Source organism: Heptranchias perlo, chromosome 22 (assembly GCF_035084215.1).
Source record: "Heptranchias perlo isolate sHepPer1 chromosome 22, sHepPer1.hap1, whole genome shotgun sequence".
Taxonomy (NCBI): domain Eukaryota; kingdom Metazoa; phylum Chordata; class Chondrichthyes; order Hexanchiformes; family Hexanchidae; genus Heptranchias; species Heptranchias perlo.
Genome location: NC_090346.1, coordinates 27,958,541 through 27,972,778, shown reverse-complemented (window position 1 = coordinate 27,972,778; position 14,238 = coordinate 27,958,541). Strand labels below are relative to the sequence as shown.

Below are 14,238 nucleotides of genomic sequence, written 5' to 3'. Positions count from 1 at the left end.
CCACCTGCTCTCGCACCAGGACAAAGACCCCAACCCAAACTTTGAGGATGGGGTCCTTTATTGCCAGGGCAGGCAGCCAGTACCTGCAAGGTTGCATCAGTGGCCCCTGCCCCGGCCTGACCCGACTCAACCTGCCCATGTAAGACTGAGTGGCCCCCAATAGCTCCACCTAAGGTCTTCCTGAGGCCCAACTGGTCTGAAGAAAAAGGTTTTTTTCAGTCTTCAGCTCGCACTGGAAATGTTCTGCCACAAAACAGTTGATCTTCTCAGGGATTGATTATCTTAATCTAATGAAGATTTAGGACCTTCTGACCTCAAAAGGACTCACAGCAGATCTCAGCTGGCATGAGTTCCGCTGAGGCCTTTCAAAGGTGGAATTTCTGGGGTCACTCAGGAACTCTTCCGGACATGTCTCCTTGATGTATGGAGGCGGCGCAGGTCAAAAATCCATCAAAAAAAAGGGAATTTAAAAGATCAGGGCAAATGGAATGAGATTCTGGTTCTGCCCCATATTCCAGCCCTCCCTCTCAAGGCCCAGGAATTGTGAGGCCCAACTGTTTATTTCCTGATTCCAAAATAACTTCTTCAACACGAAGGCATAGGGGTAGATTTTTAACCTGCCACCTGGGGGAAATGAAAATTGGATAGTTTTTATAGCAGGTGGCTGATCTGCAATACTTTTGTTTTACACCTAGGCAGCAGGGTGAAAATCTACTCCAAAGTCATCTCAAAACAGCAAATTGCGAATATATAACGTCTTTAATGCAGATAAATATCCCACGGCGCTTCACAGAAATCAGATAAAAATTGACATCGAGCCAAAAAAGCAGATATTAGGAGGGATGACTGGAATCTTGGTCAAAGAGTTATGTTTTAAGGAGGGACTTAAAGGAGGAGCGAGAGCTGGAGAGGCAGAGAGGTTTAAGAGAGGGAATTACAGAGCTTAGGGCGGTGACGGATGAAGGCATGGCCATCAGTAGTGGGGCGAAAGGAGTGAGGAATGGAGAGGAGGCCAGAGTTGGATGAACACAAAGTTCACGATGGATTGGAGGAGGGTACAGAGATAGGGCGGGGTGAGATCACGAGGATGAGAATTTTAAATTTGAGGCTTTGAGGGACCGGGAGACAATGTAGGTCAGAGAGCACAGGTGTGTTGGCTGAGTGGGCATTAGTGCAGATTAGGATATGGGCGCACAGTTTTGGATTAGCTGACGTTTATGGAGGGTGGAGGATGGGAGGTCGGCCAGAAGAGCTTTGCAATAGTCGAGTCTGGAGTTGACAAAGGCACGACTGAGGTATGAAGAGAAATATGGAGAGGTAGTGCTGCACATCGTCAGCATATATCTGGAAGCTGACGCTATGTCTTCGGATGAAGTCACCGAGGGGCAGCATGTAGATGAGGAAAATGAAGGGGCCCAATGATAGATCCTTGGGGGATTCTGGAGGTAACATTGTTGGGCAGGAAGAAAAGCCATTGCTGGAGATGCAGTGGCAACAATTGGATAGATGAGTGGAATCAAGTGAGAGCAGCTCCACTCAGCTGCACATCAAAGAGAGGCATTAGAGGATGATGGTGTGGTCGACAGCTTCAGAGAGGTTTAGAAGGATGAGGAGGGATAGTGCACCATGGCCAAAGGCTCAGAGGGCGTCATTTCAGCGCTTTGGCAGGGGCAGAAACCCGATTTAAAATATTCAAACATGGAGCTGTGGGGAAGATGAGCATGAATTAAGGACTTTGCGGTGGAAAGGGAGTTTGGAGATGAGGTGGTAGTTTGCAAGGATAGGCGGTCAAGAGCGGGATTTTTTTGGAGGGAGGTGATGACAACAGTTTTGAAGGGGAGGGAGACAGTACCTAAGGAGAGGGATCCATTTACAGTGTCAGCTAGAATGGGGACATGAAAGGAAGTTGGATGGTCAGCAGTTTGGATTGTCGGCATGGACAAGGTGAGCTCAGAGAGGGCATGAGGGGAGCTAGGAGAGAAATTAAAGAAAGACACAGGTTCAGGGCTAGGGCAGAGGGAACCTTGGGGAAGTTTAGCTTGGTGGGCAAGGGGAAGGGGAAAATGTGGCAGAAACAGCTGAATGGATTGTCTCAATCTTAGTGGCAAAGAAGTCCATGGGCTCCTCACACGTGTTTTTAGAGGTGGGGATTTGAAGAGATTGTAGTGGGGAAAAGAAGCCAGGGTTTTTTTTGCATTGCAATATGATCCTGGAGGAGAGCAAGGATTGAATATTGATTATAAAATAGTGCTTCATGTGGTCCAGCCAAATCTAGTGACGAATGGTTAAACCAATCGTGCGGCCCTTGGATTTGAGGGGGCAAAGATGAACGCCATACCAGAGGAATTGACCAGGATGGGAAAGAGTAAGGGTTTTACTCGGGACAAGGGTATCATACCTTTCAGCCAACGTCCCAGATTCTTCCATCACCATCCCTGGGTATGTCCTGTCCCACCGGCAGGACAGACCCACCAGAGGTGGCGGTACAGTGATATACAGTCAGGAGGGAGTGGCCCTTGGAGTCCACAACATCGACTCTGGACCCCATGAAATCTCATGGCATCAGGTCAAACATGGGAAAGGAAACCAACTGCTGATTACCACCTACCGCCCTCCCTCAGCTAATGAATCAGTCCTCCTCCATGTTGAGCACCACTGAGGACAGCAAGGGCACAGAATGTACTCTGGGTGGGGGACTTCAATGTCCATCACCAAGAGTGGCTCGGTAGCACCACTACTGACCGAGCTGGCTGAGTCCTGAAGGACATAGCTGGAAGACTGGGCCTGCGGCAGGTGGTGAGCGAACCAACATTAGGGAGAAACCTACTTGACCTCATCTTCACCAATCTACCTGTCGCAGATGCATCTGTCCATGACAGTATTGGTAGGAGTGACCACCGCACATTCCTTGTGGAGACGAAGTCCCATCTTCACACTGAGGACACCATCCAACGTGTTGTGTGGCACTACCACCGTGCTAAATGGGATAGATTCAGAACAGATCTAGCAGCTCAAAACTGGGCATCCATGAGGCACTGTGGGCCAACAGCAGCAGCAGATTTGTATTCCAACACAATCTGTAACCTCATGGCCCGGCATATTCCTCACTCTAACATTACCAACAATCCAGGGGATCAACCTTGGTTCAATGAGGAGTGTAGAAGAGCATGCCAGGAGCAGCACCAGGCGTACCTAAAAATGAGGTGCCAACCTGGTGAAGCTACAACTCAGGACTACATGCATGCTAAACAGTGGAAGCAACATGCTATAGACAGAGCTAAGCGATTCCACAACCAACAGATCAGATCAAAGCTCTGCAGTCCGGCCACTTCCAGTCATGAATGGTGGTGGACAATTAAACAAATAACGAGAGGAGGAGGCTTTGTAAACAGCCCCATCCTCAATGAAGGTGGAGTCCAGCATGTGAGTGCAAAAGACAAGTCTGAAGCGTTTGCAACCATCTTCAGCCAGAAGTGCAGAGTAGATGATCCATCTCGGCCTCCTGATATCCCCACCATCACAGAAGCCAGTCTTCAGCCAATTTGATTCACTCACTGTGATATCAAGAAATGGCTGAGTGCAATGGATACAACAAAGGCTATGGGCCCCGAAAACATCCCAGCTGTAGTGCTGAAGACTTGTGCTCCAGAACTCGCCGCACCTCTAGCCAAACTGTTTCAGTACAGCTACAACACTGGCATCCACCCGACAATGTGGAAAATTACCCAGGTATGTCCTGTCCACAAAAAACAAGACAAATCCAATCCCGCCAATTACCGCCCCATCAGTCTACTCTCAATCATCAGCAAAGTGATGGAAGATGTCATCGACAGTCCTATCAAGCGGCTGTTACTCACCAATAACCTGCTCACCGATACTCAGTTTGGGTTCCGCCAGAACCACTCGGCTCCAGACCTCATTACAGCCTTGGTCTAAACATAGACAAAAGAGCTGAATTCCAGAGATGAGGTGAGAGTAACCGTCTTTGACATCAAGGCAGCATTTGACCGAGTGTGGCACCAAGGAGCCCTAGTAAAATTGAAGTCAATGGGAATGAGGGGGAAAACTCTCCAGTGGCTGGAGTCATACCGAGCACAAAGGAAGATGGTAGTGGTTGAGGCCAATCATCTCAGCCCTAGGATTGCTGCAGGAGTTCCTCAGGGCAGTGTCCTAGGCCCAACCATCTTCAGCTGCTTCATCAATAACCCTCCCTCCATCATAAGGTCAGAAATGGGGATGTTCGCTGATGGTTGCACAGTGTTCAGTTCCATTCGCAACCCCTCAGATAATGAAGCAGTCCGTGCCCGCATGCAGCAAGACCTGGACAACATCCAGGCTTGGGCTGGTAAATGGCATTAACATTTGTACCAGACAATTGCCAGGCAATGACCATCTCCAACAAGAGAGAGTCGAACCACCTCCTCTTGACATTCAACGGCATTACCATTGCCGAATCCCCCACCATCAACATCCTGGTGGTCACCATTGACCAGAAACTTGATGGGACCAGCCACATAAATACTGTGGCTACAAGAGCAGGTCAAAGGCTAGGTATTCTGCGGTGAGTGACTCACCTCCTGACTCCCCAAAGCCTTTCCACCATCTACAAGGCACAAGTCAGGAGTGTGATGGAATACTCTCCAATTGCCTGGATGAGTGCAGCTCCAACAACACTCAAGAAGCTGAACACCATCCAGGACAAAGCAGCCCCGCTTGATTGCACCCCATCTACCACCCGAAACATCCACTCCCTCCAACATCAGCACACAGTGGCTGCAGTGTGTACCATCCACAGGATGCACTGCAGCAACTCGTCAAGGCTTCTTCGACAGCACCTCCCAAACCCACGACCTCTACCAACTAGAAGGACAAGGGCAGCAGGCACATGGGAACAACATCACCTGCACATTCCCCTCCAAGTCACACACCATCCCGACTTGAAAATATATCGCCGTTCCTTCATCGTCACTGGGTCAAAATCCTGGAACTCCCTTCCTAACAGCACTGTGGGAGAACCTTCACCACGCGGACTGCAGCGGTTCAAGAAGGTGGCTCACCACCACCTTCTCAAGGGCAGTTAGGGATGGGCAATAAATGCTGGCCTTGCCAGCGATGCTCACATCCCATGAACGAATAAAAAGAAGGCAGAAGTAAGGGAGAGATTGGGCAGATCGACAGCTGCAGAATTATTGTGGCGAACAGAGGTTCAAAGACTGGACAGTTAGGTTTTTGAAAGTGCTGTTGTTAGTGACTTAGGAGAGAGTTGTTCTCCAGGGACAGACGCAGAAAAGATGTGGGGTTGGAATACCGATGTGAGTGCTGGGGGATACAATGAAGTGATCAGAGATGATCCTGTCCATGATCGAGATGTTGGGAGTAGAGAGGCTACATGAGATGGCAAGGTGGAGGAGTGGCTGCACGTATGAGTGGGAGATTTTGCATGGGGCTGGAGGTTGAGGGAGGTCAGAAGGTCAGTGAAATCAGAGGTGGAAGGGCCAGGTGAGTTAAGATGGAGATTGAAATCACTGAGGATGAGTCGTCGCTCAGTGCAGAGGCTGAAGAAAGAAAGGAGAGAGTCAATCAGTTCTCATATCCATGGACTCAACGTAAAGTTTAGCTCACTGACTTAAGAGGCATATTCAATCATTAAGTAGGCACAATCAATCAGCTTTGAATAAATGTGACTGTATTTATTTAAAAACTCATCCCATCTTCGCTAGCTTTCTGCACTGACTTTTTTCTGGAGTAAACTGAGCTTTAAAGCGGATTTAAAGGAAGCAGCAGTTCAGGCTCTTGCAACACTTTAGCAGATGTTGATTTTTTGTTAAATCCAAAACTTGTAATGTCACATCTGCAGTGGCCCTCAGGTGGCCTGCAATGAAGCGTTCGTGATTTGTAAATAAGAGCTATATATCTATATTTGAAAAAATGGGTCACCGTGGCAATTTTTTTTGAAGGAACACAAGATTATATCCCTAAAATTCTGCTGGGGTTCTCCTAAGTTTCTGCTGTAACTCTGGCAGGAGATTTTTGGAACTCCCAGAGAAATGACGTAAAGAGCTAAAAATGGTCGTTTATGTGTTTTTCTGGGGGCTCTGCAGGTCTGCCACCAAAGGTGTGGCTGGAGAGAACAGGAGAACCCCTGGGAAATTACAGGGCCTACATATTTAATTTTGAGTGGTTTTTTTTTACATTCATCAAGGCGAGAGATTCAGCAGTGGAGAAGGCAACAATGCTTTTCCTTTTTTGCACCCAATGGCAGAATCAAACACTTGCAGATCAGTTTAGCATTGGTTAGAAGCAGTGCAAACCCCCATCCACATTATCGCAGAATATGCCTTCACACTATTGAAACAGTTTAGTATTTCAGTTCTCTACAATAGTTATTCTTATGGCTTCTATAACTAAGATTGGCAATTTAGTGCTGTGTCCCAGACTCACTAGGATTTGGGTTAAGACTACAGAATCTCATTTCAGTCAGGACCCTTACAACAGCAAAGAGAGGGACTTTTACTTCACCAGTCTTGGTTAAATTTGAACCCAAATCTCAGTTCTGAAAAGTTAGTAACATAAAAACTGCACTGTGCTGTTGCGTTACTTAAAGTACAGGATGGTGGAACTTACACCTGCTACTGTGAGCTGGCCGTGATCCTATCTGAGACTGATTGCCATTGGATTTCTCAGTACTGGGCCGACACTCACCTCAGAATGGAACCTATGTCTGCTCTCAGCACAGTTCCATTGGGCCTATCAGAGTGCATCTAGTGGGAATCCTGGGATAGCCTGTGAACAGCCCCAGACACAACCAAAAACTCCAGGTGCAATGTAAGTGAGGCGGGCAGAAGAAATGTGGCCTGCCCCGGATTGGGATCTCTTTCTTCTCATTGAATGGGATGGTAACATCGGAGATCCAGATTTTCGCCAAACTCTGGGCCTTCTACCAACACTGCAGAGAGCAGAATTTCCAGGCTGGTGTGCATGTTGCACTCCCCTTCCTTTTTTTATCCCCCTCTCCATCTTGTCTTAAAATCTTGTAACCAGAGTTCAAACTAACTTGGCAGGGGGATGGGAACCTGAGCGTAGATTCAGAAGGGAGAGAAGCAGTGCTGGGAATGAAAGGCAGAAAATTAGTAAGTGCGTTTGGAAGGCAGAGGAAACAATGGTTAGAAAATGGACAACAAAGGAGTTTTGCGGTGCTTATTGGTACATACTTCAATACAAGGAGTCCAGTGAATAAGGCAGATGAGCTGAGGGCACAGATAGACACGTGGAAGTATGATATCATAGCTATTACTCAAACATGGCTTAATGAGGGGCAGGAATGGCAGCTCAATGTTCCTGGTTACAGGGTTTTCTGACGAGATAGAGAGATAAAAAAGGAGAGGGGGTAGCAATATTAAAGAAACAATTACAGCTGTGAGGAGGGATGATATGTTAGAAGGATCATCAAATGAGGCCATATGGGTTGAGCTAAAGAACAAAAAAGGGGCAATCACACTGCTGGGAGTGTACTATAGACCCCCAGTCAGAGGGAGATAGAAGAGCAAATATGTAGGCAAATTGATGAGAAGTGCAAAAACAATAGGACATTAATAGTCGGGGATTTCAACTACCCGAATATTAACTAGGATGGAATCAGTGTAAAAGATATAGAGGGCACAGAATTATTAAAACACATTCAGGAGAACTTTTTTTCGCCACTAAGCAAGAAACATAGAAACATAGAAAATAGGAGCAAGAGTAGGCCAATCGGCCCTTCGGGCCTGCTCCACCATTCAAAATGTTCATGGCTGATTGTCTAAATCAGTACCCTGTTCCAGCTTTTTCCCCATATCCCTTGATGCCTTTAGCATTAAGAAATATATCTATCTCCAAGCCCAACAAGAAAAGGGGCAATTTTGGACTTAGTTCTAAGGAATGAAGCCGGGCAGGTGGAAGGAGTATCAATTGAAGAGCATTTTGATAGTAGTGATCATAATTAAGTTAGATTTAGTTTAATTATGGAAAAGGATAAAGATAGAACAGGAGTAAAAGTTCTCAATTGTGGAAAGGCCAATTTTACTGATCTGAAAAGTGATTTAGCAAAAGTGGACTGGAAACAGCTACTTGAAGATAAATCAATGTCAGAGCAGTCGGAGGCATTCAAGGAGGAGACAGTGAGGGTTCAGAGCAAATATGTTCCCACAAAGAAAAAGGGTGGGAATACCAAATCTAGAGCCACCTGGATGTCAAGAAGCATACAGGGTAAGATATGGCAAAAAAGGGAAGCTTATTTCAGATACTGAGAGCTCAATACTGCAGAAAGCCTAGAGGAGTATAAAAAGTGCAGGGATGAAATTAAAAAGGAAATTAGGAAAGCAAAGAGAGGGCATGAAAGAACACTGGCAAGTAAAATCAAGGAGAACCCAAAGATGTTTTATAAATACATAAAGAGCAAGAGGATAACTAAGGAAAGAGTAGAGCCTATTAGAAACCAAAAAGGTAACCTGTGTGAGGAGGCAGAAGATGTGAGTATGGCTCTTAATAAATACTTTGCATCAGTCTTCACAAAAGAGGAGGACAATGTAGACATTGTAGTTAAGGAGGAGTGTGAAATACCATGGATTTTAGCAAGGCTTTTGACAAGGTCCCACCTGGTAGACTGGTCAGAAAAGTAAAAGCCCATGGGATCCAAGGGAAAGTGGCTAGTTGAATCCGAAATTGGATCAGTGGCAGGAAGCAAAGGGTAATGGTCGACGGGTATTTTTGTGACTGGAAGGCTGTTTCCAGTGAGGTTCCACAGGGCTCAGTACAAGGTCCCTTGCTTTTTGTGGTACATATTAATGGTTTAGATTTAAATGTAGGGGGCATGATTAAGAAGTTTGCAGATGATACAAAAATTGGCTGTGTGGTTGATCGTGAGGAGGAAAGCTACAGACTGCAGGAAGATATCAGGTGGGCAGAAAAGAGGCAAATGGAATTCAATCCGGAGAAGTGTGAAGTAATACATTTGGGGAGGGCAAACAAGGCAAGGGAATACACAATTAATGGGAGGATACTGAGGGGTGTAGAGGAATAGAGGGACCTTGGAGTGCATGTCCACAGATCCCTGAAGGTAGCAGGACTGGTAGATAAGTGGTTAAGAAGGCATACAGGATACTTTCCTTTATTAGCCAAGGCATAGAATATAAGAGCAGGGAGGTTGTGCTGGAACTGTATAAAACACTAGTTAGGCCACAGCTAGAGTACTGTGTACTGTTCTGATCACCACATTACAGAAAAGATGTGATTGTACTCGAGGGTACAGAGGAGATTTACGAGGATGTTGACAAGACTGGAGAATTTTAGCTATGAGGAAAGATTGGATAGCATGGGGTTGTTTTCTTTGGAACATAGGAGGCTGAGGGGAGATTTAATTGAGGTGTATAAAATTATGAGGGGCCTAGATAGAGTGGCTGGGGAGGACCTATTTCCCTTAGCAGAGAGGTCAATAACCAGGGGGCATAGATTTAAAGTAATTGGTAGAAGGATTAGAGGGGAGCTGAGGAAAAATATTTTCACCCAGAGGGTGGTGGGGGTCTGGAACTCACTGCCTGAAAGGGTGGTAGAGGGAGAAACCCTCATCCTAATTAGAAAGTACTTGGATGTGCACTTGAAGTGCCATAACCTACAAGGCTATGGAGCAAGTGCTGGAAAATAGGATTAGGCTGAATACCTCTTTTACAGCCAGCACAGACACGATGGGCCGAATGGCTGTTCTGTAAATTTCTATGATTCTGTGATATCCAGTGTACCATCTACGGTTAATTTTTTTCAGCTGGCAGTTTGTGTACTCATGCCATTCATTTCAACTTGTTGCCACAGTGTTCTTGTCGGTCACAGAAAGATCAAGGAATGTGCATACACAGTCATATATTCCTCAAATTGATCTTTGCTCCAAAAAAGATGTGACTACTTTAAAAACAAATGCTACTTGGGAACACCAGGTTTCTGGGAAAGATATCCTTGGTTTCTGCCTATACATGGGAAAAGTTAAATTGCAAGAAACTGTAGCTCTTACAAATTCTGTTTGCGGTTTATGGACGTTGAAATAATTATTGCACAGCAGCACAAGATTTTCAGTGACTGAGCTACTCAAAAAACTTCCCAAGAAGTTAACAAGCAGCAGAGGACTGCAGACTTTCAGCTTTTCGTTTTAGCTGCATTGTTACCAATGTCCTGGAGCTCAGTCTTTTGTTTCACCCACTGCAGCACTCAATCCTCCTGATAAAAACCTGCACCACAGTTTATCGGCTCTTATCTGGACTGAATGAATTGTAGTTGCAGAATTCATCAATTGGAAAGGAGAAGAAATCAAAACCACCCACACGCCTTGTAACATCACAGTAAAGTGCAGAGCACTTGAGTCATGAGTCTGTGATCTATACTAATCCCTCTTGTTCACCCCCCACTCCTGACCCCACCGGGCTAGCTGGTTTGGGAAATTGAGGGAACAAATTTGAAAAATGGGCATAATGTGGTAAAAATTCTCCACATTCTGAAGTATAATCATTTTCCTTTTACTAGATTGTGACTTTAACAGCAGAGTAATGCACATAAAGGGAACATTGGTTTCAAAGCTGGAGGGAACTGAACTGCAGTAGACCATTTTCTCTTTACCTAGTTTAATGATCTGAAAAATATAGTAGATTACATTTTTCATTGCAATATATGCAAACATATCAAAGCATATTACATCTTTTATCAAAAAAGTTAATAATTCTCAAAAATTTGCAACATGTTTCGGTAAAAAAATTACTGTTCTTAAAAAGAATTTACAAAAGACAAAGCATTCAATACTGTACAAGAAAAATGTTGAGACCGAACTGAACAATTTATGTAAAATACTTGTATTGAGAAATGTTAAATCAGTGACTAAATATATTACAATTAAAATCTGATCTAATCACTACTAGATCAGTTCAGTTTTTCCTCCTTTTTTACAGCTAACTGTTCTCATTAAATCAGATACAAATCTACAAGCATGCAGATAAAATGAAAGGGAAAACTTACCTTAGATCCCCTCTCGTTAAAAATTATTTCAACATCTAAGATTTTACCAAATTGCTGTAAAGAAATGACAAAAGATAATTTTTAGAACTAAATAACACACTAAAATTGCCTAGCAACCATCTGTTTAACTCTGAGAATTACAGTAGAAATGTAAGTATCATTGTAGTTAATCACGACAACATATAAATGAATATACATCGTTAAATTTATTGCTGAAACTTTCCTCTTCTGCTCTGACAGTACAGATACCTGCTGGGTGCAGATCCATCTGAGCTGGCAGCCCTCCGGGTGCCTTGGGACAAGTGGCTATTCTTCCTGAGTGAGTCTAGATTGAGAGTACTGGTAAGATATTGACTCCAGAGCATCACAGTCTAGCATTAGGTGAATTCACCTAATTCACATAGGTTTACATGCACACACATGGGGAATTTTAAACACCCCCCCCCCCCATCAGGTTGGGCAGGTCAGTGGCGGGGGTTGCCGGGGGGGGGGTTTTAAAATGTTCAAAATGGGAAACCAGATCCCAACCCGTCGAGAACGTGCCTATTGGGATCGGCCGAGTAACCCACTCTGGAGAGGCGGGTCGGTAATTATAATATTTAAATGAGGGTCCGTGCCTCAGATTTTGTCAGCGATTTGAATTTAATACCTCCAGCATGGGTTTCCTGGCCCGGCAGCTAAAGGGAGGTGAGAACTCCATTCACAACTCCTCAGTTGATGAAGCAGTCAGTGCTAGCATGCAGCAAACCAGGACAACATCCAGGCTTGGGCTCATAAGTGGCAAGTAACATTCACACCAGACAAGTGCCAGGCAATGATCATCTCCAACAAGAGAGAGTCTAACCACCTCCCCTTAACATACAATGGCATTATCATCGACGAATCCCCCACCATCACCATCCTGGGGGTCACCATTGACCAGAAACTTAACGGGACCAGCCATAAATACTGTGGCTACAAGAGCAGGTATTCTGCAGCGAGTGACTCACCTCCTGACTCCCCACAGTCTTTCCACCATCTACAAGGCTCAAGTCAGGAGTGTGATGGAATACTCTCCACTTGCCTGGATGATTGCAGCTCAAACAACACTAAAGAAGCTCAACACCATCCAGGACAAAGCAGCTCGCTTGAATGGCACCCCATTTATCACTTTAAACATTCACTCCCTCCACCACTGGCGCACTGTGGCTGCAGTGTGTACCATCTACAAGATGCACTGCAGCAACTTGCCAAGGCTTCTTCGGCAGCAACTCCCAACCCAGACCTCTCCACCTAGAGGACAAGGGCAGCAGGCACATGAGAAGAACACCACCTACACGTTCCCCTCCAAGTCACACACCATCCCGACTTGGAAATATATCGCCATTCCTTCATCGTCGCTGGGTCAAAATCCTGGAACTCCCTACCTAACAGCACTGTGGGAGAACCTACACCACACGGACTGCAGCAGTTCAAGAAGAAGGCTCACCACCAGCTTCTCAAGGGCAATTAGGGATGGGCAATAAATGCCGGCCTCGCCAGCGACACCCACATCCCGTGAACGAAAGAATTTCTTTAAAACTGCCGGATCCAGCAGGTAAGTGATTTTCCAGCACTGCTTGAGGTGCAGGAGTGCTTCCCCCCGGCCCCCCAAGCAAACATGCCGTGATCTTCCGACCATCCCCCGCGATCTGCAGGCCCTCCCCACCATTGGGTCGACCCCCCCCACCCCGACAATGTCTCCCCCCACTCCGTGATCCGATCTCTGCCCCCTGTGATCTGATCTCTCCCATCCCTGCGATCTCCCCCTTGCAATCCGATCTCTCCCCTCCCCCCGTGATCGTTGCACCCGTGATCTCACCCTCCCCACATTCTCTTCCTCCCCCTTCCTCTACCCGGCAGCTGCCTTCTACAGCAGGCATTCCCACCCGGCAGCGACCAGCCTCTCAATATGGCTGGCTACCCAACGGAAAATGGACTAAGACGTTTCTAATGAGGTCCTGCCGTTAAATTCGTCAAGAACTCCTTCTCTGTATTTCCGGGTTTCTCAGCCGCTGACAGGCACCCCTGCTCCCTCCCCGCCTCCTCACAAATATCGGGGCCATTTGTAGCAGGGATCCTTGGTTAGTGATCACCAGCAGGAACCATGGCTGATGCCCAGTTATTGCCCCAGCACATAAATATTTTTTCAGAAATTCTAGAAAATGATGCAGTATTTTGCAAACTTAAAGAAGGTCACTAGTTAAAAGTAAACACTGTTTGCTCATTTAGGTGCATGGTGTTCATAATAATTGAAAGGAACATTCCTTCCTGACTTTATTATAAGTAAGCAAAACTTAAAATGGTACTGCTCATTTGCCTACCTTTGCAAAGGATCACTGAATAAATATCTACACTTCCCAAAAATGTTTTAAGGTGAAAGCTAAAGCAAATAAAGCATTTCTGTTTCAAGAATACATTATTAATCCACTATAGTGAGTCTTTTCCCAACCTAACACAAGCAAGAAATGAAGCAGTTCTGAAAAGGTGGCCCATTGTGTGACCTCAAAATGGAGGTGAGTTGCAGAAATCCATTATTGTTATTGACAGTTTTATACCTCAGTTTGTTGCATCTTTCTCCTGCTAAGAATTATGTATAAAGTATGTATTTGTGTATTTCCAGTTCCCATCTAAATCATTCAATTATATTTTTTACTGAAATTACAGTGATGCCATCAGGACTAACAATTCTCTTGTATTCAGGGTTGGAGAAGGGGAACTCACAATTGCGATTGCTAGCTTGTACCTCTCAGCAGACGGTCACAATCTCACGACTGTATGCACTGTGTTGGGAACTTCTGGCATTTGTTTGTCTCCTTGAGGAGTAATTAGAAAATCGCTGGGGTTATCTCTGCATAGACAGCACCAATGAAAGCCCTTTATGAAGACGAGAGGCCTTATAGTTTAGTAAAGAGCATTTATTACCACTATACATAGGAACATAGGAATTGCTAGATGAAAAAGGACCATAGTCCATCAGGTTCACCTTCTACCATGTTGGTAATTGTATGATTACAATGATAATAGAGTTGTTGACTAATCATAACAATCAATCTCTATCAATTAGTCTACAATAGACCCAGACATGAGGAAACCCCCAGTGGTGGAGAGGTTTGGGAACCATCGGTCCAAAGTCACCTGTTCCTCCCAAATATGTTACACTTACCACATGTTTATGTCTCAAATTAT

General features: G+C 45.3%; 1 protein-coding gene across 4 annotated transcripts in view; it reads right to left on the bottom strand.

Moving 5' to 3' along the window:
* rbfox1 (RNA binding fox-1 homolog 1) overlaps positions 1-14,238 on the bottom strand; it is a 431,211-nt gene that overhangs the window by 106,838 nt on the left and 310,135 nt on the right. For all 4 annotated transcript variants that reach the window (XM_068003706.1, XM_068003708.1, XM_068003707.1 and 1 more), the window contains exon 4: positions 11,032-11,085. In XM_068003706.1, coding sequence (XP_067859807.1) covers positions 11,032-11,085 — 54 coding nt within the window. The remainder of the gene's footprint in view (positions 1-11,031; positions 11,086-14,238) is intronic.